The 23,182-nt window shown below is 53.3% G+C and overlaps 1 protein-coding gene across 4 annotated transcripts; it reads right to left on the bottom strand.

Annotated features, from left to right (window-relative positions):
• Positions 1 to 1,242: 1,242 nt before the first annotated feature.
• On the bottom strand, positions 1,243 to 19,935 carry AMPD2 (adenosine monophosphate deaminase 2). 4 transcript variants are annotated; one of them, XM_044003393.1, is made up of 19 exons: positions 19,918 to 19,935; positions 19,447 to 19,502; positions 10,808 to 10,938; positions 10,456 to 10,586; positions 10,005 to 10,073; positions 9,467 to 9,578; positions 9,075 to 9,261; positions 8,452 to 8,593; positions 8,153 to 8,242; positions 7,916 to 8,045; positions 6,646 to 6,840; positions 6,378 to 6,509; positions 5,719 to 5,882; positions 5,265 to 5,391; positions 5,009 to 5,172; positions 4,412 to 4,532; positions 3,063 to 3,236; positions 2,708 to 2,818; positions 1,243 to 2,493 (listed from the first exon to the last, which is right to left on the bottom strand). In XM_044003393.1, exons 1-19 carry the CDS (start codon positions 19,926 to 19,928, stop codon positions 2,284 to 2,286), a joined length of 2,457 nt encoding a protein of 818 aa, XP_043859328.1. In that variant the 5' UTR covers positions 19,929 to 19,935; the 3' UTR covers positions 1,243 to 2,283. The 4 variants fall into 4 exon arrangements, with proteins under 4 accessions (XP_043859328.1, XP_043859331.1, XP_043859329.1 ...); XM_044003396.1 differs by lacking the exons at positions 19,447 to 19,502; positions 19,918 to 19,935 and adding an exon at positions 17,621 to 17,786; XM_044003394.1 differs by lacking the exons at positions 19,447 to 19,502; positions 19,918 to 19,935 and adding an exon at positions 13,650 to 13,667.
• Positions 19,936 to 23,182: the final 3,247 nt, after the last annotated feature.

Here is a 23,182-nt window from a genome sequence, read left to right as displayed (position 1 = left end):
AAGGAAGAAAAAGAAAGAAAGAAAGAAAGAAAGAAAGAAAGAAAGAAAGAAAGAAAGAAAGAAAGAAAGAAAGAAAGAAAGAAAGAAAGAAAGAAAGAAAGAAAAGAAAGAAAAGAAAGAAAGGGAGAAGAGAAAGAGAGAAAGAAAAAGAGAGAAAGAAAGGAAGGAAGGAAGGAAGAGAAAATAGGATGCTGGATGGTTGAAGGCCAGTAGTTCCTGGACACCATGGGGTAAGGGAAGAATTCTCAGTGAACTCAGTAGACTGAAGCTGATGGCAGGATAGAATCTTGGGAGTCAGAAATACTTATTAACTATCTGGGTAACCTTGGAGAGAGGATTCACATGGCAGCTAAGAGGCAAAGTAGAAGAGGCCAGTCTCATCTCACTTTGCACTACCTGAAGTAGATAACCATGGGAAGTCCTAGATCTAAGGCTGCAAGGGACCTCAGAGGCCCTCTTAGTAGTCACCCAACCCCCTCATTGAAAAGATGGGGAGGGAGGGCAGGTAGGTGTTACAGTGGATAAAGCACTGGCCTTAGATTCAGGAAGACAGGAGTTCAAATCCAGCCTCATTTGACACTAGCTGTGTGACCCTGGGCAAGTCACTTAATCCTCATTGTCCCACCCACCCCCCCAAAATGAAGAAACTGAGGCCCCGGGAAGGTTAACTGTTGTCCAAGGTCACAACCAAGTGACCAAGGTAGGATTTGAACCCAGGTCCTGACTCCAAAGCCAGTGTTCTCTCCACTATACCAAGCTGTTTTCAACTCAAAGCCTCTGTCCTTGTTTATCTCATAGGTTTGTAGTGAGGCTCAAATATAAAATGCTGGCTCTTATTTCTACTCACCTCGTAGGCCTAAGTGCTGACATAATTTATATACAAATGCTGTTATCGTCATCAGAGCAGGAAGGGAAAGGGGCAATGTCTCAATCAATTCACTGAAGTCCTGCCTCCTCTAAGCAAACCTCCCCAGCTTCCTCATCTGTCTTCCCCTCACTGCCTTCCTCATCCCCACATCTCCTCACCCGCTGTCATCCATCCAAAGCCCAATCTCAACAATCCAACCCCAAGCTCATTCTGGTGCCACGGTAGGGCAGGGAACCTATCTGCCCAGGCAGCAAGGTGTGATGGGGAAACATGGGTTCAAATCCCACCTCGGACACAAACTAATGGTGTGACCCCTCTGTAAAACGGTCTGCTCCCCACAGCCTGTCTCTTCCTCCCCTCCCCCAAAGACCACGTTACTTAAATAATCTTTATTTTTTTCATGCTTTGGAGAGGGACTAGTTTGAAACATCACATGTCACAGCAATGAAAAACAATTCCAGCTTGGCCAGTGACAGGCACCGATGGGGAGGGAGAGCAGAGACAAGAAGGGGGCCTCCCCAGGGATTCTCTCCCTCCAAGGCCACCTGGGTGAACCCGGGCCCTCCCTTCCTTCCCCTGCCCGGTGCTTAGGCCGCAGCAGGCTCCCTCCTCTCCTCTCCTCTCCCCTTCCCTCCTTACAGTGGCACAAAAAGCTACAGCTTGAGCCGGTCTGGGTAGGCAGCAAGGACGGAAGCGGCTGCAGCACCGGCGTCGAGTACCTGGCCTGTCCCTAGAACCTGAACCAGGTGCTCAGCTTTCCCTTCTCCCTGCCCTACCACACCCCGATTAGGGGCTTCAGCCCCCATCCAGGCCCCAGCCGCGGTGCCCACGGCAGACCCCTGGTCTTCTGACAAGACACCATCACGTTTGTCAGGACAAAACAAGACGAAGCCAGCGCCCAGGCCTGGCCAACCTGGGTACCCACCCAGGCAGTGTCTGTGGGCATGGGACCAGTGACTGAGGAGCTCCCCGGGCATTAGATGGGCACGGTTCCCCAGGGACAGGGTCCTCCAGAAGCACCCATCCTTGAAACCAAACGAGGTGCTAGTAACTCCCAGCACGGCTGCCAGGCTCCGACGCACCTTGGAGTGATGGGCCAAGGGAGGTGCTAGCACACAGGCTGCCCCAAAAGTGCTGGCCTGCGAGGGGCAGCACCAGGGCCCAGCCCTGGGCGTTTTGACACGTAATTCAGTCAAGAAGTCCAGAGCAGGGTCCCTGGGCCCAGTGACCAGAAGCACGTGGGCCAGCAATCCCCTACCCCAACAGGAGGTGGCACAGACTAGAGGACAGAGGCAGGCAGACATGCAGGGAAGCCGGACGTGTGGGGACAGTCAAACAGAAAGGGCACAACAGGAAGAGAGAGAGCGCAAAGGATCTGGAGAAGGCGCAGTGAGGCACCGGGCGCCTGCCCAGGCTCAGTGGGGCCCTGGGCTCAGGGGGAGTCCAGGCTCCTCAGGGATGGGCTCCAGCATCTCGCTCTGCACCGCCTGCGTGATGAGGGCCAACTCCTGGCACAATGTTTCGTGGCGGTAGCCCACTCGGATGTCTGGCACGTTGGTGCGGCGGATGTCGTTGCCCTCAGGCCCCTCTTTGGTGTAATTGGGTCCTAGCCAGTGGCTCTTCACCTGGAAGGGAGAGGTGAAAAGGACCATTGATTATAGAACCCATGGAAAGGGGAGGGGAGAGCAAAGCAGCCCCAAACTCCCTGGGTCCTCTAGGAGCCTCTGATCCTTTTCCCTTGAAAGATCAGGCCCTCCGCCCCTCTGCTTGCCTCTCCACATGTCCCTGTGTCCTTGGGGACACAAGAGCCAGGGTAGGGATAGCCTAGGCCAGCCTTACCTTATGGGAGAAACCACTCATGAGGACGCTGTTCCGGGCCAGTTCACACATGTCACAAGAGCTCAATTTCCACACCTGAGTGGCGATGCTGTACTCCTCCATCAGAGGCTCCTGGGTACAGGAGAGCCTGTTTAGGAGCCGCCCCTTGACCACCCTCCAGGCCCCACCCCCAGACGTCAGCAGCACAGGTCCCAAGCCACAGGTGAAGCCAAGACCTGGCTCTCCATCACCTTCAGGACAGAAAAGGAGCCCCCAGTTGTGGGTGGGCGAGGGGGGACCAGTGCTGCTCTCTCACAGCAGAGGGCAGCACCAGCCCTCAATAAGTCCTCCGGCCACAGGGGACAGGGGCTCTGACCTTGGTGAAATGAAACTGCAGGGGGTCATCCGTGGAGAGCGAGACCATGAGCCCCCGGGACAGGTACTCGGGCAGTGGGTTGCGGTGGTAGCTGAGAAACAGGCTGTTGTTGCTGAGCGGGGACATGGCAATGCCGATCTGAGCCAGGTAGTACAGGTACTGTAAGACTGGAGCCTGCAAGGAGGAAGAAAAGTCAGGGGGCCCCTGCCGGCCCCAGTGCTGCTGGGGGGAAGGGGACAGGAAGTTGAGGTCTCTGGTTTAGGGCAGGACTATAGCACAGTCTTGGGTTCAAATCCCGCTTTTGATCTTTACTTCCTGTGTGACTTTGGGAAAGACTCCCCCGGGTTGCAGTTTCCTTATTTGTAACATGAAGGAGTTAGAAGGGTCTGGGGTCCCCTCCTCAAACTCTATATACCTCTAAGTCTATGTTGCTGAGGGTCCAGGGTAGGGGCTACAGCTCCTTGGGATATAGTTTTAGGGGTTAGTTCTTGGAGGATGGTCCAACAGTGGTGGCTGGGGGTATTGGCTGTTGGGGGTTAGCACTGAGAAGTGCTGGATGAAGCCTGGCTGAGAGCACTGATGAGGGAAGCTTCAGGCACAGACTGTGACTGAGCAGGGTGGTAGGCCAATGGATTGTGGTGGTAGATCACAGTGGGGCTGAGTGTTGATTAAGAAGGATTTGAGGGGAAAGGGACAGGACTGAGGCACTCATCGTAAGATGTTTGTTGAAAGAGGGGAAGGGGGGGGGGGCTCAGCAGCTAGGTGGCCTAGTGGAGAAAGCACTGGCCCTGGAATCAGGAGGACCTGAGTTCAAATCCAGCCTCAGAGACTTGATACTTACTAGCTGTGTGACCCTGGGCAAGTCACTTAACCCTCACTGCCCCACAAAAAAAAGAGGATGCAATGCTGGGATGGGGTGTTGGCGGCTGTAGGGATTGGTTGGGCAGGGTTCAAGGTGCTGTCATTGGAAGTTCCACTGGTTGAGAGATGGACTGGGGTATTACTGGCTTTTGGGGGGTGTGGATTAAATAAAGTGTTGGTCATAGCAGGGCAGTTCATTGAGATGGAGCAGGAGGAAAAGGTGATATTGATTTGTGGTTAGGCATATTGATTGAGAAAAAGGAGATTAGGAGTGGAGGAATGGGGTAATGGGGGTCGTGGGGAGTACTGGTTGAGAAGGATGAGGGTTGCTGGTTGTATCGTCCAAGATGAGTAAACAGTGCTGGCTCTTGAGGGTACTGGCTGAGACAGCTGGGGATAGGGTAGTGGTCGTTGGGGGTCTTGGCTGTTGCACCATTGCCTGAGAAGACTGAAGGGGCACTGGCTGAACAGATTTGGGTCGGACTGACCTTTCGCAGCAGCAGCCCATGAGAGATGTTCTCTGCCAACATGAAGGCGGATACCAGATGGTGGATGGGTCCTGCCTCCCCACAGTGGGGCCGGAGCACAAAGGTGTGAAAACCCCGCTCTCTGTGTTGGGGGACAGGATGACAACATCAGCCTTGTGGCCACCTCCTACCTGGGAGCCAGAACTCTCCCACCCTGGGAGAAGGGCTTAGAGATTAAACCACAGAACCCCGGAACATGGCAGGGCCGGAAAGGACAAATGGAAGGGGTCCCACGGGGAGGCCCACACCAGACTATATGGAAAAAGAAAGAAATGACAAAGGTAAAGCTTTTGGGGAGAAGGAAACCTGGTGTAGGGTAAAAATGCCAAGTCCTGGTCATAGAACAGAAGATTTGTGAAAAGCAGCTTAGTTTTGTGGGAAAAGGAGGCGGGATAAAAGACCCGCGTTCTCCATTGCTAACTGGCCTTGTGACCTGGAGAAAATCTGAGCTTCCCCTTCCTAAAACCCTTCCAAATGAAGGGGGAGACATGCTTTGTCAAGCATAAAGCGCGTGGCCAGCAGTGGAAGCCCCCCCGCGGCCGCCACTTGGCACCTCACCTTCGCAGGTGATTGAGCACCGCCATGTTGGCATAGGTGTAATACAGGTAGTAGGAGTAGGGCGGGTTGTCCTCCTCCACCCAGGCCTCGGGGAGCGGGCTTTCCAGATTGAACACGTGGTTCTCAGGCTTAGATTCATCATCCACGCTGTCAAAGCCGTCCACCTGGGGATGGGGCACAGGAGAGAAGTGGGGGGGCAGGGTCAGACTCCCCACCAGTGCCCCGGGGAACCTCAAGGCGACTCCAGGACACTCACGTGCTCCAAGAAGAGATGCAGCTCCGGGTGGCTGGCGGGGTGCACTGTGGCCTCGAAGAGCGGCAGGAAGATGTTCTCCAGCATCTCCTGGAAGTTGGCCAGCTGGCCTTTGGTGCGGTAGACATCACTGGGGGGGAGGGGAGGGGCACAGATCAGAGCAGGGGCATCACACTGGAGTTAGACCTAGGACACATGCCACAAGGCGGTGCAGGCTAGGAGCCTGGGCCCACTCTGTGGATGGCAGACCCATCCACCCTCTGCTGCTCTTAAGAGGCGGAAGCTGCCCAGGGTATGTCTCAAGCAGTGCCCCCTGATGCACCCAGACACAAGGTCTTGGACCGGACAGGCCACATGGATGCCCCAGAATGGTCATTCGCAGTCCCCAGGGGGAGAAGCTGGGGCCTGGGAGCGGGCAGAGGCCGACCACCCCCTCCGCCACTTGGGGGGCACTCACAAAAGCCGAGGCACCTGCACCAGCCAGCGCACATTGGGCGAATGCACACGATGTTCCACGGCCCAGTGTGCCAGCTTGTCCCATTCGTCCCGAGAGCGCCCATACACAGAGAGGCGCAGCTCTGCGTTCTGGTACTTGCTCTCCTCCAAGTCGGACATCACCTCCTGAGGGAGACACAGAAACTGCCTAGTAACGGCTGGAAAGAGTGCTGGACTTGGAGTCAGGAAGATCTGAGTTCAAATCCTACCTCAAACACTTACTAGCTGGGCAACACTGGGGCAAATACAATGATTATTATTATTATTATTATCATTATTGCAATAATAGTAGCTAGCATTTACGCAGCCTAAAGGTAAGACTGACAAAACATTTTACTTTAAATATTATCTGATCCTCACAGCCACCTTATTATCCCCAGTGTACAGATGAGAAAACTATATCATAAAAAGATCAAGGAACTTGTCCAGGGTCACACGGCCATCATGAGCCGATGCCAGGCCTGGCGCTCTATCGGCTTCAACCTCTCAGCCTCGGTTTCCTCATGTTTAAAATGGGCACAACAACAGCACCGACCTCCCGAGGTCACCGTGAGGATCAGATAACACCTGGCATGCTGCACACACCTCACCCCAAGCTATTATTATAAACAGCACCCTCACCTTGATGATGTGGGCAAAGTATTTCCCCGAAACCCTATTGTCTGTTTTGATGAAGATCTCTCGAAGGACGGACTCCCCAATAGGGTTGTACTTGGCGTTGAACTTGTCAAATCGATGGAAGGTGTTCCGGTCCTAGGAGCCAGGCAGGTCAGAGATCCGAGGCCCCTCCGCCCAGAGCCACCCTCCACAGGCCCCGGAGCACAAGCCCTTTGGGATGGCCCGGGAGATTCTTTTCCTCGAACCCCACCCCTTCCGCCCTGGAACCTACTGCGTGCACATCAAGCGTATCCACACTCAGGTCGTAGGCCGTGAGGTTCATGCTCTGGAAGACCTCCCGCAGCGTCTGCTCCCGGCCCTGCTCCACATGCACTATCTCCTCCAAGTGCCGCTTCATGGCCCTCTTGATAAAGCGAAGGAGGTGCTTCTGGTTCATACAGGACGAGGCGTGGATGTGTGTGTCCACCTGGAGGCACCGCAGGGGGCACAGAAGGGTCAGAGTGGTAAAAGGGGTGAGGGGCTAACTAGAAATGTCCCCAGGCTTTGGGCAAGGACAGGATGGGTCCTGGTAGACCCCAGGAGGGCAAAATCCTGCTCAGGATGGGGCAGCACAGCCTCAGGTGAGGAAAAACTGTGTCTCTCCCCAGAAAGTGAAAGAGATTGAGATTACCCTGTGCTGCCCATGCCCTCTGTGCAGAGGGACCAGAAGGAGGTACACCAGGGGATAGATCTGAGAAAAGGTGAGGGAGAGGGGCAGGGGGAGGAAAGAGAGGGACAGAGAAGGGAGGGAGTGGGGGGAGGGAGAGGGAAACAGGGAGGAGAGGGAGAGAGGAGACAGAAAGAAGTGAGGGGGAGAGACAGAAAGGAAAGAGAGAGGGAGAGAAGAGAAGGAAAGACAGAGAAGGGAGAAAATAGGGAAGGGAGAGGGAGGGAGGGAAAAGGAGAGGGAGAAACAGAGAGAGAGAAAGAAGGGAGAGTGGAGAAGAGGAGAGAGACAAGAGAGGGAGAGGGGAAGAGAGAGGGAGGAGAGAGAAAGAAGGGAGGGGGAGAGACAGAAAGGAGGTAAAGAGAGGTAGGAAGTAGGGCCAAAGAGACGGGAGAGAGGGAGAGATACAAGGCAGGGAGAGAGAAGAACAGAAAGGAAGAGAAGGAGAAACAGAAAAGAAGAGAGGGAAACAATGGGTGGGGAGGAAGAGACAGGAAAAGAAAGGAAAGGGAAAGGAGGAAGAGGGGGAGAGAGAGTGAGAGTGAGAGAGGAAGAAAGGAGAGAAGGGGCCAGGCCTCTTGGCAGAGGGAGGGGACTCTGGACCAGGGATGGTCTACAGGCACGGTTGGGGGTGGGGGTGGGGGGTTAACAGATTTGCTGAGCTGCTTTTTACTCCTCTTAAAATTCTTACAACAAGGGAAGGATTTTTGGGTAGGTGAGAGAAGAGAGAGATTTAGAAATTTGGCTGCTAGGAAAACAAAAATCAAACACGGTATTGGGTGATCTTTTTTTAAAAGAAAGATGGCGGAGGGGGAAGGACGCCAGGAGACCGCACCTTCCTGATGTTGTAGAAGTCCCGATGGGGCACTTTCTTCTGTGCGGCCAGCTCCTTCATCTCATTGAGCAGCACGTGCATTTGGAATTTGGAGCTCAGGTACTGCAGCCGACGGTAGCAGAAGGACTTTCTGGGAAAGGGTAAGGGAGCCCGGGTCACTGGGGCTTGTGTGGCCAGAAGGGCCCTGGCTGGGCCCCCGGGAGAGGGTGGCAGGGGGTCTGGTCTAGGGGCTCTTACATGGGACCGTTGATGATGAGGGCCATCAGCACATTGACATCAGCTATAAACTCCTGCAGGTCGGGGTAGGGCAGCTCCAGCTCTGAGTTCCTGCAGGGAGCCCGGGCTGAGGAGAGGGAGCCAACGCCAATGGCCACCCTCCCTCCCTCCCTCTCAGTCTTAGCTCACCCCACCTGCCCCGAGCCCCCTCCACCGCCGTCCCTTCTAGGGTCCTGCACGTCTCCCTTTCCTCTCTCACAATTTGTCATCTGCCCTTTATCATCCCCTCCTCTTCCCTCCCTCCCTCCTTCTCACTTAACTGTTCTTCGGGATCCCTCTTCAGGTAGACGTGGACGACTCCCCGGACCATGCGGAGGCCAAAACCCAGGTCCGCAGGCATGGAGGCAGGCTCACAGTGTTCATAAGGATGCTGTTCTAGCACTGGGGGGTGCACTGGGGCATCTGGTACACGTGTGAGTGGGGAAGAATGCGGGGCTCAGGACCATGGGTATTTCACCTGCTCTGCCTCCTTCTTCACCCAAAGAAGGGTCTAGAGAGGGAGGCCCAGAGCTTCCCTCCGACCCCAGACCCGGAACAGCTGAAGGAGCCTGGGACCACCATGCCAAGTCCAGGGGCAGAGGGTACTAAGCCCCGAAGGCCGCTGGAAGGATGGCTGCCCCCACCCCTTCCCACTCCTATCCTTCCCCCCAAAGGCAAACTTTGCCCATGGGTCTGTCTGAGCCTAAGTCTGGAGGCCCCAGAAACCCATGCAGATATGAACGGGGCTTGGACAGGTGAAAGGTAAAAGTGAGGGAGAAAATGGGCATCAGAGTGAGCAGATGGCCTGTAACAACACAGGGCGGGCCTGGGGTGGGGAGGGTCCCAGGGTCAGGACCATGAGTCCTAGGGGCCCCTAGGATGGAAACAAAAGAGGTCGTCTCACCAGCAGACACGGGGGTATCTGGACCCTGCTCAAAGGCCCTGGTCTCCAGGGGCTTCTCGGCGAGTTGCTGCAGGAAGCGCCGAGTGGTGGGGCAGAAACTCTGAAGGGCCAAGGCCATATACTTCTCCCGGATGAACAGCGCTCGCACCACGCTCTTGGCTGCATCCAGCAGGTCGGTGAATGGTACCTGGGGATGAGGGATGGGGGTGGGGAGAAGGGCTCCTGCTGTCTCTGAGCCCTCCCTCCCCCCCTCATCCCAGGACTTAAGAGTTCCCAGATGGCCAAGCTCAGTGATCCCAGAACCCTGAGGGCAAAGCACAGAGACTAATCCCAGTGACCCAGAGGCTGACTGTGGCCCTCCAGCTCCCTCTACCTGTCTGGGCCACACTCACCCCACACTTCTCCTCTCCAGAGATGGAGACCCTCTGAAACTCTCGCTCCAGATGCCCATCTCGGTCCCTGGGCCCACGGTCACCCTGAGCTTCACTCTGCTCCTTGTACAACCTGGAGAGAGAGCGAGTCCTGAGGGGGGAGGGGGGAAAGAAGGGGGGGCAGCTCACATTCCTTTTCAAAACTTTGTACTTAGAGGGCAGAGAAAAAGATGGCAAGGAACAGGCTTGTAATAATGCCTGAGGGGAGACTGAGGCTGGTGGATCTCCTGAGCTCAGGAGGTCTGGCCTGAACTAGGACCAACGCCGATCAGGCATCTGTACTGAATCTGGCAATACAGGGAGCCCCCGGGAGTGGAGGGGCCCGGCAGCCCAGGTCCAAGCACTTGACCCATCGGGAATGGGCTCAGACCTCTCTGTGCCACCAGTCCAGGTGAGACAGGGAACCTGAGTCTCAAAGAGAAATGGTGGGTGCCTTGAGAGGAGAGTGGGGAGCTGGCGGGGAGAGGGAGGCAGTTATCCTGCCCTCGCCACCACTCACTGCAGGTCTGCATCACTGTCTGTCTTCAGAAAGTCTTGCTTGGCCCTAAGCAGAATGTCTGGTTCCAACCTGGAAGGGAAAAGGTCAGCAGTTGACAAGAGCCTGAAGTGGGTGTGGGGCCTGGAGGCAGGAAGAAACAGGATAAGCTGGAGCCCAGAAGGGCTAGGGAGCACCCACCGGGCCCAGTCCCACATACTCCCTCTGGGGAGCAAGGGTACAGGAACTGATGGAGTGTGGAACAGGAAACCCCTTCCCTCCTCCCATAGCAGCCAAACAGGGAAGGACGAGACAAAGGGGGAAAATCCCCTAACTCTGAAGACACAAAGTTTCTCTACCAAGAATGCTCCAATGGGAGGGCCTCCCTCCCAGGTCGTTTAGTGGGGCCAATGGCTGGCTTGGCTCTGGGGAGCGCTGTCGCTGGGGGCTGGCCGGAAAGGGGGAAGGGGCTCACTTGACATCCTGGCTGATCTGCCGCTCTAGCCGTTGACGTCTCTCCTCCAGCTGTTCGATGGGGCTCTCCTCTGGGAATTCATACGGGGCGCTGCGAAGCTCACTCTCTGCCAACGAGCGGCTAAACAATTCCTGTCAAGAGAGCGAGGGAGAGCAGAGGTGGCAGGAACCTCCTCCGAAGTCCTGCGGCCACGGGCAGCTCTGCCCATCCCCGGCACACTCCTCCCTGCCCGGGCTGTTTGGGAAGGTGTGGGTGAGGACCGAAGTGAACAGGGGCTGGAAAGCAACAGACGGGCAGTCATGCATCAGGAAAGGGAGGAGGGGAGCAAAGGGCCCGGGGCCGGGGTGGGTACCTCAGCGATCTCCTTGTATTTGCCATCCATGGAGGTGCGCAGGTCGATTGGGAAGTGCTTGAGGCAGGGGGGAGGGCCTGGCAGGGAGCGGGCGGATTGCAGCGGGGGTCCCCCCAGCCCGCCCCGAGCCTCTGGAGAGACAGAGACGGTGCCAGGGGTCAGCAAGGAATAGGAAAGGAGCAGGATGGAGCCACCTCCCCAGCTCTGGCTGATCGTAGGCAAGCACCAGGCTCACCACTAGTGACACAGGTGGGACTGAGCTGGAGGAGGGGTGGAGGTCACCTGCCTGAGGTCAAAGGAGAAGGTGTGTTCCAGAGTCATCCCGAAGGCCCAGCAGCCCTTGACCCAACTCAAAGGAAGAGGCTCTGGCTGCTGAGCAAAGCCCTTCCAGGAAGTCACAGCCCAGTCTCGACCCTTATTCTAGCCCAGACTTTCCCCTGTCAAAACAGACCCAAACAGTGATATCACACAGTAGGAACCAGAGTTGCTGGTTCTGATGTGGGAGACCAAGAGGCTGCCGTCTCGGGGGGTTCTGGAGCCCCCCACCCCCGGTCCCCACAAGCCCAATTCTCAGAGCCTCGGTGGTTCCCATCCCCGGCACCCAAAGAGCCTGAACATGGTGGGGGAGGGGAGCAGGAGGCTACTATCACTGGCTGACAGACTCTGAGGGGAAACCACAGTTTGGCTCCCCACATAGGGCACAGCCCACAAGGGGCAGGGCCAGGGAGGAGCGGGAACCTCATTGTGTCCCCTGGGGCCTGTCCTTTCCCCCCCAGACCCTGGAGCCGCCAAGAGGCTGCCTGGCCCCACCCCACAGTTGGCCGCCCCTCAAGGAAGGAGCCACTCAAACAGGGACCAGAGGGTTCACAAAAGGATCAGGGAAGGTCTGGGGAGCAGCTAAGCCCCTTAGAGGAGGGACTGGTGCCCAGAAGCCTCGAAGGTCCTGAAGCAGACATCTGGCCGCACACCCTGGGGCTTCCAGAAGCCCCCAACCTACCTCACTTCTAGCTCTCTGCTCCAGGGCCCACCAACTCCCTCCCTCCCTCTCAACAGCCAGACTCCAGAACCAAGTATAAAGCAGGTCAAAACTCTGGCTCCGTGCCTCTCTGAGCCCCCCCACCCTGGTCCTGGGAAAGGCCAGGGGGCACTGCCTAGAGGAGCTCTGCAGGGGCCACTGTCCCAGGCTAGCCCCAGGTGAGCCCCAGGAAGCCCAGTGCCCTCGCCCAGGCTGCTGACTTCCACTGGCCGGCCCCTCTGCGCTCAGGAGAAGCCCCCAAGCCTGCCTCACTTCCCTCGGCCGCCTGGCCCCAGCTCTTCCCCTGGCACACCCCCCTTCCAATCCGGTCCCCTACCTGCAGAGATCTGGCAGCCCCAAGCCAGGCCTCTGCCAGCGGCTGTGTGCCCCTCACTGGAGCTGCTGCCCGCCCGCCCGTATGAGGCTGCAGTCAGTCCCTGAGGACGGCTCTGGAGCCGGCACGGACCATACCAAGTGCAGCTGCAGACGGGGGTGAGGTGGGGGTGGGGGGTGTCAGGCGGGGGGCAGGCCCTGGGGGCCAGGAGTTCATCAGGAGCCTTCTGGCTCAGCAACAGCGAGAGTCAGGGCGTTGGGAAGAGAGAGGCACCAGAGGTGGACCAGCAAGGGACATCCCAAAGCTGGACCTTGGCCTTAACCCCTGGACTACCACAGCAGAAGCCAGAACAGGGCATCGCAGAGAAGAGTGGGAATGGCTGGCTGGGAGTAGGGACCAACACAGCCCGGGAGGGGCTCTGGGCATTCCTACTGAAAACTGGCTGCCCCTCGGGGCCAGGTAGCCTGGCACTGGCCCAGCCCCAAGAGTGGGCACACCTTCCTAGAGAGATGAGCTAGGCCCTGGCACTCTAGGAGCCAACCTCCCAAAGGAATCTGGTTGGGGGACAAAGAGGGGAGATGAGACAGATGCGACTATCACCTGCCCTGCACGACAGCCCACCCCACCACTCCTTCTATTGTTAGAAGCCCATAGCTTCCACAGCTGCTTCCCTGCCTCCCTGCTGGGAAGGCCCCTCAGCTATGATCTTCATAAGAGATAGAAAGACACAGAAAGAGAAAGAAAGAGAGAGAAAATACAGGGAGAAAAGAGAGAAAGAAAGAGAAGATAGAGGAGGAAGGGAGAAAGAGAGAGGAAAGAGAAAAAGAGGGAAAATAGAGAAAGGAGAGAGGGAGAAAGAGACAGAGAAAAGAGAGAAAGAGACAGGAAGAGACAGGAAAGAAAAAGGTAAAATAGAGAAAGAGGGAGAAAGAGACAGAGGAGAAAGAAAGAAAAAGAGAACACAGAGAAGGAAGGAAGAAAAAGAGAGAGGAGAGAGGAGGGAAGGAGAAAGAGGAAAGAGAAAAAAGAAAGGGAAAGAGGGGAAAGAAAGAAAAGGGAAAGAAGGAAGAAGGAAAACAGAGAGGAAAGAAAGAAAAATAAAGAGAAGGGGGAGAAGAAAGGGGGGAGGGGGGGAGGGAGAGAGGGGGGGGGAGAGAGAGAGAGAGAGAGAGAGAGAGAGAGAGAGAGAGAGAGAGAGAGGCAGGCCGGCCCTACCTGGAACTGAAGAGGAATGGAAAGATAGCCAAGGCCAGTGCCGGAACTAGGAATCTCAAGGTCTCTCAACTCTTCCCCTCTAAAAGCTCCCTGTAACCAATTCATACTGCCCATCCATCCTTCCCACACCCTAGACCACCGCTCACCCCTCACTCCCCATCCCAAGATTGAGAGTCCAGAGACCTGGCTTCCAATTCAGATGCTACCACTTGCTTAATAGAATGGTCAAATCATTTAACCTCTCTAGGCCTCAGATTCATTTGCTCTCTCTAACTCACCGAGCTACTGTGAGGAAACCTTGAAGTCTTCCCAAAACGCGAGCTATTAGCATTCTCCGGCAACAGAAAAGAGCTCCGGAGGAGGAGACTCACAACAAGAAGGGAAAATTGCAAAGCACAACTTCAGGCTCCCTGCAAGGAATAATTGCCCCAGCAATTAGCTCTGGGTGGAGGGCCTTTAATCAAAGGCTAGCTGCCCACCCGTAGGGTAGGCTATGTTGGAAAAAGGAGATGGCCCTAGGAAGTTCCTTCTGCCCCCATCCCCCTAGAACCCAAGGAAGGACAGGGGTCATTCTGAAGCCACCTCTCCAGGGTACACAACAACCTGCTTACTGAAGACAGGAAGAGGAAGAGGACTCTGAGATTCCGGATTCCTTCTGGCTTGTACCTCTCCCAGGGAAACCCCACTGGAGCCCAGAGAGGAACGAGAGCTGACCCAAAAGGCACCGAAGTTATACAGGGAATCCGGTTCCCAGGTCCTACCCCCTAAAAGGATGCATCAAAAAAAAGTCTTCCCAGGGGCTGCTAGGTGGCACAGTGGATAAAGCACCAGCCCTGGATTCAGGAGGACTTGAGTTCAAATTCGGCCTCCAACACTTGACACTTACTAGCTATGTGACCCTGGGCAAGTCACTTAACCCTCATTGCCCATCCAAAAATTTTTTTTATATATATACTGCTACTTTGAAAAAAGTCTTCCCTTTGTGGTCCTGTTAGAGCCAAGGAGGCAGGTTGACAGTGGTGAGGATGCAAGAGGGGCCACATGGGATAGTGCAAAGAATGTTAGCCTTGTGGAGTAGAGGGAAGTAGATTCCAATCCTAGCTCACGCTTACCAGCTGTGTGACCAAAAGCAAATCAATTTACCTCCCAGAAGTGGTTTTCTCATCTGTAAGGCAGGCCTAAGACTCATACTACCTACTTCAGTGTTGTAAGACATAAAGTGCTACAAAAAATTATGGTTATTATTATTATTCTCTAAAAGACGTGGGGTGACCTTGGACCCCAAGTCTACAGGATCTTCTCTTGCCTGGGACAGCTCTGAAGCAAGAAGAATCCTAATTTCCCTTAGAAAGATAAGCTCCAGGCTATGGGTCAGAGGCCAGCCTTGACCTCTGCCTTTGTTTTCTCTTCTGGGTATATCTGCTGGATCCCCAGTGCCCTGGGGCAGGCTGAATGGTCTCCTCAAAGTAAGGCTAGCAAGGCAGGTCACAGGTTGACTGGTCTCTAGGGGTCTAAACAGGCCACCGTCTCATACAGAAGCCATGAGTCAGCCTAACTGAGGGTGAATGTGAGACAAGGTAACTGCTTCTCTTCTGGGTAAAAGAATTTTGTTTTTGACAACACTGGAAGAAAGAAGCTGTATGTTGTGAGTACCGCTGGCCTTATCCATAGGCGCCGGAGATGGTGCCCAGCCTGGTAACATCCTAGGAAGTTACCCTCACCTCAGAATACCTTCTTCAGAGGGAGTTAGGGGGTTCAGTGGAGAGAACACTATACCTGGAGTCACAAGGTCCGAGATCTGGACCAGTCATCTAGCCTGTGTCAGCCTTGATTTCCCCGACTATCAAGTAGGAACAATAATAGCACCTGCCTCTTGATAGGAGAATCAAAGGACACAAATTTTGTAAAGCACTTAGCACAGTGGTTGGGGCAAAAATAATAACGCTTGTTCCCTTCCCTCCTAATGTCTGAAACTCCTTAAGGCTGTAAATTTGGAGCTGAAAAGGGTCTTAAAGGGAATAGAATCCAACTCCCTCATTTTACAGACAGTAAGTGTGTACTCGGGGACACACAGCTAATCTGTCCTGAGACCAGATTCCAAATCAGGCCCTTCTGGCTCCTAGTCCCACACTCTATCCCCTCTCTCTGTGACTCACGGAATCACATAATCTCAAGAGTGGGAAGACTAAATGTCATCTAGCCTAACCTGTATTTGAACAAGAATTAACTCTAAAGCAATCCTAACAAGTGCCTACCCATCTCCTGTCTGAAGGACCTGCATGAGAGTACCTCCAGGCAGCCCGATGGCACAGTGGGTAGAACACTGGGGTCTAGAGTCAGGAAGACCAGAGTTCAAATCCAGCTTCCCAAAAGTGACTAGCTGTGTGATCTTGGGCAAGTCACACAGCCTGCCTCTGTTTTCCTATCTCTAAAATGGGGAGGATAACAACACTTGTGGGGATAAAGAGAGATATGTCTGAAAAACACGACAAATGGTAACAATTAATGCAAACTGTCAGTTCACATGGCAATCTCTGGGCATCTACGAGAGCTACTGAAGTTTCTTCCCCAGGCTAGAAAAAAATGTACAAAATACAAGCAATACCACAGGCAAATACCAGCCCTGGCCTTCTGGGAGACCCAGCTGTCTCCAAAAACCCTGGCACTTATCCTGAGAGTTTCCTACTCATTAGGCCACCCTGCCTATTGAGACCTCCCAGGCAGCCTCTGCTCCCCATCCAGCACTTAGGCAAATAAAATCGGGCTGAAACTCAGCATCAAGCCACCTCAAACATTCTCTTGGCCGGCTTTTGGCCCCCATAGCCCCCTGCCCTTCAGCCTGGCTTCCTGGCCAGCAGCTTCTCCTCCTTCCCAACTCTGCAAGCTGACAGGCCTACAATTGTGCTTCCCAAAGACATCAGCCAAGGAAAGGGTTGTACCCTCTTCCCACACACAGTAACAACACAGGTACCCCTAGGAGCCCAAACATGGGTCAGGGATGGCCCGGAGGCTAGGTAACCCCACCCTCCACCCCTACCCCGGGGATAGCAGTGTCCTGATATTCATGGAAGATCTGTGCACCCATAGTAATGACATAAACCTGAACATTTCTGGGGGCTGGGCACACTCAACAACTGTATAGGCAAGAGCACCCTTTGGGGCTCGGGGTCCTCAGTCAACACCACGGTGACCACAAATGGGTATTCTCAGTAATTCTACAGACAAGCACATCCCAGAGGATAGCACATTCAACAATGGAAAAAAAAGGAGGCAGCTCTTTTTGGGGAGGGAGATCCTCAATAAATACGCAAATATAAGTAAATGTATCCTCTATGCAACACGGGCACCACCAAAGTGGCAGGTTGGCCAGGAACCTCTGGGCAATGTCATACATCCAGGCAGCCCTTCGTCATCTTCCCTATATGGTGCAATGGTGCCTGCCGGAGAGTATATGTCCAGCTCTATGTACACACATATATATGTTCACAGATTCAGGGAACCCTTAGGGGGCAACCGGTCCCACCCTCACACACAGAAACATCCTTCCAGGGTCACAGAAAGATATTCCAAGGGTCATCATGCCCATAGAAAGATATTCCAAGGGTCATCATGCCCATGAGCACAATGACATAGTTCCAGGCATGCCCCAAGACAGGACAGCTGCAAACAGATGGGACAATCCATCAGCAAGTACTCCTCCAGCTGTCACCACCCCTCCCCCCGAAATCCAGAATGGAAGCTGGGGGACAGAGGGGTTCAAGGAGGAGACAGGTTATGAGGAAGAAAGGGCACAAGGCCCTCCTCAGGTCCAGTCACTGCCTCCCAGTGTGGCAAGCCCTTGTAACTCAAATCCACCAACATGTCCCAGTTCAGTTATCACTCCATTCACACACTACACACTGTTTGGGGATACATACACATGGTCAGATGCACATGTGCACAATCACAAATGCCAGGATGTCATACACATAAAGTACTGGTGCAAAGGAAGGTTCCCCTGCAGGACAGTGCTTAGAATCAAACACACCACCAGCTCTCCCCCACTTTCCCCACAAACAAAAAAGCCCTGTCCCCTCCCCACAGACAGGTCTTTAAAGGTGTTCCACTGTCCCGGGACCAGCCTGGCCTCTACCACAACCACCCCCGAGGAGGCACCTGGACAGTGGGAATGCCCACTCTGGGGTGAAATGTGCTTGGCCAGGGACATCGTGGTGGGTACCTGAGGCAGGCCAGGGGAACCCCGACTCACCTGGCGCATTGGCTGCCTGCAGACTGGCCCGCTTCTTAAAGGGGTATTTGGCCTTCGGCTTCCCTGGTGACGCCGAGGAGGATGCCATGGCCAGGGCCTCGGCTGGCAAGCAGGGGCCTCGATCCGCCACATCCAACCCCTTCCTCTGCCCCGCCTCCCTCCCCAGCCTGCCCGCCCCCAATGGGGAGTGACTGATGCAGGAAGCTAAGCCCAGCTCGGCCTGGCAGGCGGAAGAGGCCCAGGCCAGGATTTCTACGGTTGCCCAGGCAACTGAAGAGTGCACTGCCTCCCTCCCACTCCCCCCAACCCCCATCCCCCAGCCCATGCCCCTGGGATGGTGCAACTGATGTCTCAGCTGGGAGGAGGAAAAAAAACAGGGAAAAAAACAGACTGTGTTGGGGGGACGGGGGTGGGGAGAGGTGAAGCCAGAGCCCAGATCTTCAAGAACTGCACCATCCCTAACCCCCAGTCCAATCCCCCCAAGCAAAGTTGGCGGGGAGGGCGGGGGGGGGGGGGGTACTTGGGCGAAGTGAGAAGCTGGTTGGCCAAGCCCCCGCTGGGAAAAGAACTCAAGAACCCACCCTCTATCCACATGCTTAGAACTCAGTCCTTTTACTGCAGAAGGATGCACAGGAAGGTATTTCCCAGGGATTCCCCACGCTGAGTCACAGCCCCCTCCCAAAGCACAGAAACCTCAGCTCTCCGGGGGATGACTCCCCCAGGTGACAAGCGACGGGTCCCTAGCCAGATGGAAAAGGGTCAGTCTGGGGGAAATTCCACAGTTCCTGGCAGGAGCTGCCCAAGACTGGAGGGAGGGGAAGAGTCGGGAGTCCACCATCTCAGGAGTCCAGCCCTTTCTTGGGTGGATGTGTTTTTAGTTTTGTTTTTCTTTTGGGGGGTTGGGAGGGAGGACGATTCTGGGAAATTAGAACTACATACAGAATGTTAGAACTGGGACAGCTAGTCCAACTTCTTAATTTCACAGATGAGGGAAAAGACAGCCCAGAGAGAGGGTGATTTAGGCCCAAAGGCCCCCAGGACTTTTTCTTTCAATAATCTCACTTTTACTTTTCTTTACCTACAACTCCCCACCTCAACTGTGTATTGGGGAAAGCAGGCACTTGATCTTTGCCCAGGAAACGGAGCTAGCTCTCTGCTTCTGATCAGAGGTCACAGAACCATATGGTATGCGAGCTAGATCTTCTAGTGGGGGGGTGTCAATAACCTGGCGTCTGAAAACTTGTATTTTTAAAAATAATTTTGATAACTACATTCCAAAAACTAAATTCAATAAAAAATTACCAAAAAAAAAAGTTTCTTTTGAAATCCCTTGCATTTTATTTTCCACATGTAAGAACATGCTTTGGAAAAGGGGTCCATAGGCTTCCCCAGATTGCCAAAGGAGGGTGTAACAAAAAAGGCTCTAGTCTATCTCTCCCCGCCCCCCCCCCATCTAAGAGTTGAAGAAATGGAAGACCATGACCAGGTGAAGTGACTGGCCTAGGGTCACCCTAAGCATCTAAGCACTGGAGTCTGAATTTGACCTCAGCTTTCCCAAACTGACCTCTTTCCACACCACAGTTAAAGCTGGGAGAGATTTTCGAGATTCCCTGGTCCACCCCCCCCCACACACACACCCCCTGGATTTGCAGGTGAGGAAAAGGAGGCCCAGTTGAGTTGGGAGGTGGTAAGAGGTAGGGGCAGGATCCAACCCAGGTCTCGGGTACTAAATCCTAGGCTCCTTGCACCAACCCAGGCTGCCCCCTCTGGTCACCTGCCAGGGGAGACAAGCATTCGCCCCCCAGACCCCTGGAAGCCACACTCACCTGCTGCCATGCTGGCAGGAAAGGAGGGAGGCGGAGGCTGCCCAGGTGTGTGGACTCTGCAGCAAGGGAAAGAAGGGGTCAAGTAGCTCCGGACCTCGGGGGTCAGTGGCAGGGTAGACCACGTGCTCCCTAGAGAGCAGGGAGACCGGGCCTCGGGCCCGGGGACCCGCTCGGTCCACAGCTTTCCCACACACACACCCCCCGGGTCTGCGGGGCTCGGACTCCGACCCCGGCGTGGGGAAGAAATCAAAAGCAAATGCAAACCCCCGCCAAAAAAAAGCCCCTAAAAAACAAAAAACTGCCCCAGCCCCGGCCCCGCCCCCATCCGGCCGGCTCCCGACCCCGCCCCCGGTTCCTCCCCCACCTCTCAGCCCTCCTCCCGCTGGGCGTGATCACGTGGGCTGCCCCAGCACCGCTCAGATGATGCTCCCGGGCTGGAGCCCGCAGGGATCCCAGATCACGGGCGCTTACCCAGACTCCATATGGGGCCGGCAGGGAGGGAGAACTGCGTGTTCCTCTTCCCCTACTAATCACTCCCTTATCCAGAGGTCAATCGTGTGTCCTCTCCGGCCTCAGTTTCTTCATATATAAAAGGAAAGGGTGGAACCGGATGATCTCTTAAGCCATTTCCAGCTCTCAACCCCGTGCCCGGGAACCAACAAAAAGCTAGGGCGTGGGGGTGATGCTTCATGTAGGAGCTGGGCTGGAGGATCTCTAAAGTCCCTCTCAGCTGTGATTTGGGGTCCTGTTTTTCCATAAACAAGGCCAAGGTCCACCTCGGCCCTGGTCCTTGGGATATCCTCCCACCATCTCCTGGTCCCTTTAGACTTTCAGCAGATCATAACAGTCCGCATTTTTACATCGCTTAAGAAATGAACAGAGCCCTTTTTAAAAATCAGAATTGCCCTGTGCAATTGGCAACCCAGCTATCATTATGCTCAATCTACAGATGGGGAAACTGAGGGGTACTAGAATTGAAGTGACTTGTCCACAATCATCCAGCCTGTAAGGGTCAGAGGTAGTGGTTGAGGGCGGTTTTCTCCAGTGCTTTAACCACCGCAGCCCTACCATGACCCCAGCAGTCTTCCAGAGCCCTAGAAAGAAATGTTGGCAGTGAACTTCCTGTTCCTGGAAGTGCGCAGATTAGAAGGAAAGTGGTCATTTGTCCAAGATACTGTAGAAAGAATTCAGATGAGGCGATTACTAAGTAAACCAAACAGATGAGTACATTGTTGTTGTTTATCCTTCATCTTTGAAGAAATGTCTTGACTTGTCTGTGAATTGGATTTAAGTGTGACACAAAGTCATCAGCCTCACTCTCTCTTCCAGTCATTGAAATCCAGCCGCAGGACCAAAGTCAAGACAACTGGCAATGGCTCAGGATGAGTCTTTGATATCTGACTAAGCTCTAAGCGCTCCATAGGACCTTCTTTAGCTACCTTCATGGCTGTTGGAACATTGTACTCATCCACCCATTCTGCCAGGGAAAGTCTTCATGTGTTGGGGTACTAATCCTACTAATTCGTTGAGGTGTTTGAGGCCTGTTGGTAAGTTACCTTCAATCTGATTTAGCCCTTCTGCCAAGGCAGTTTACTGGGGTATGGCTACTATGCATGCTATAGCTTCTTGAAGCCACAGGTAAGAGTTGGGTAAAGGTGGATACCAAAGTTAGATGAGGAACCCCGAAAAGAGCTGGGCAAACTCTCACACCATGTGCTACTAGTCCTCCTGGAATATTCCATACACCCCCAGGTATATAGTAGACATTCAGTGAAGTCTTTTTTCCAAGCTTAACATTCCCAGCTCCTTCCATTGATCCTTCATGAACTGAAGGCCCCTCATATCACCTTAGCATGTGTTCAGTCCTACAGTGCTCTGAATGTGGCCTGAGCAGGGAAGACTATAGGCATAGAATAGGGTCTGGGCTTGTGATTTCATTGGTTATAGGGAACTTCCTTCCAGGTGAGGAAACCCCTTCTACTGATGCAAAGTCAGCCCCTTCTTGACAACTTACATACAATCTTAGGGCACTGAGGTTGTTGACTTGTCCAGGTCACATAGTCTGCAACAGAACTAATACCTTCCTTGTTCTGTTCACTTTCCTCATACAACCTAGGTGATTTAGAACATCCTTAGAATTTTAAAAGCATCAGCTTTTTGGGTTTCCATGTCACACAATTAATTTCTCTGTAGAATGAACAAATGGACACAGTGACCCTGTAATTTCAGCGGCAGGATGGTAATTGCTACTACTAATAACCACTCTTTTGCAATTTCTGTAACAACCACAGACCTTTGCCCCCCACACCCAGTAGTACCACTAATTTGTATCCAGATCGATTTAACTCCGCCTTCTTCTCACCCACCCCTACTGACCTCTTTTTAAGTTCTGGCCAACTACCTCCTGAACCCTCGGACTCTTGGCCTTAGGCCTTCTCACACTTCCTTTACCATAATCTGTTTTCTGCTATCTCCAAAAAACATTATTCCCAGGCATACTGTCCCTGGTGCCACCCTTAGCTCAATTTCTCTTTAGGAGAGGTCTCAACTTCTGCCTTAAAGTAAGCAATGCTTAATTTGGGTACACAACAGAGCAGTGTGGCATTAGAGAAAGAGCTCTGGGCAGTGAATCAGGAGGGTTAGGTTCAAGTCCTTTTTTGAGATTAAAAAAAATATTGTTGGGGCAGCTAGATGGCGCAGTGGATAGAGCACCGGCCCTGGAGTCAGGAGTACCTGAGTTCAAATCCGGCCTCAGATACTTAACACTTACTAGCTGTGTGATCTTGGGCAAGTCACTTAACCTCAATTGCCTCACTTTAAAAAAATTGTTAAAATTGTATTTATTTTATTCTGAACTTCAGAAATAAAACAAGCATTTCCATAACATAATAGAATGGGGGGGAGAGATGATTTTACATAAAACTGCAAATCTATTATGTACAATTTGCTATTTCTTTTAAATATACAGTTATTATGTAACTTCCTTTTTTCTTTTGTTCCCTCCTCTCTCCTCCCACCCTAGAGATAGTTACCATTAGACAAATATGTATATATATAATGTGTAAAACTATTCTATACATACTTCTATTTATAAGTTCTTTTTCTGCAGATAGCATATTTTTAAAATTATATATTTTTTTCAATCAACAAAAATATGCTGTTCTATCCTTCCCACCCTAGCCCTTCCCCTAACTTGAGAACTAAAGAAGAATAAACCCCATTGCAAACATGTATAGTCAATCAAAACAATTTTCCACATTGGCCCTATCCAAAAACAAAATTTATCTCATTCTGCACCCTGAGTCTTTCACCTGTCTATTCACCTTTTCTGTATAGATGTCTACTTGTGCACCCTAATTATATGAAATAATTTTCCTTTCCCTTCCCCCTCTCAGTGTATTCCTCTTCCCCTTTCATCTCTCATAACTCTCATGCCTTTTCCAATGTTTTCCTCAAGCACTCTCATTTTTTTATAAAAGCTTTTTTTTTTCCACTTTTTGTAGATGCTTTGTACTCATTCTTTTCTGGCAACATAATAGCACATTATGGTGGAATGTTTTTTTTGTTTGCCCATTCTTCCACCCTACCTCCTGATTGTGGACTTAATATTAGGGCAGGGCTTTGCAGCACTTCTGGAGGAAAGGTCTGGGCTGGCCTTATTGCTGCTTTCTTGGGGTATTGAATGCTATTACAGGAATGCAGTGAGACCCCAAGAAACCTAAAGATCTGTCTCCCA

This window comes from Dromiciops gliroides, chromosome 4 (assembly GCF_019393635.1).
Source record: "Dromiciops gliroides isolate mDroGli1 chromosome 4, mDroGli1.pri, whole genome shotgun sequence".
In the NCBI taxonomy this organism is placed as follows: domain Eukaryota; kingdom Metazoa; phylum Chordata; class Mammalia; order Microbiotheria; family Microbiotheriidae; genus Dromiciops; species Dromiciops gliroides.
The sequence above is the reverse complement of the archived record's forward strand: the minus strand, read 5'-3'. Positions and strand labels throughout refer to the sequence as shown.

What these genes read in the sequence shown, in the direction of transcription:
- AMPD2 (XM_044003396.1), bottom strand. Translation starts at nt 17,708, where the DNA reads ATGGCATCCTCCTCGGCGTCACCAGGGAAGCCGAAGGCCAAATACCCC. An exon ending in GCAGGCAGCCAATGCGCCAG is followed by an intron (nt 10,939 to 17,620) that starts GTGAGTCGGGGT and finishes CTGTCTCTCCAG; the next exon opens with AGGCTCGGGGCGGGCTGGGG. An exon ending in AGATACCCCCGTGTCTGCTG is followed by an intron (nt 8,594 to 9,074) that starts GTGAGACGACCT and finishes CACGTGTACCAG; the next exon opens with ATGCCCCAGTGCACCCCCCA.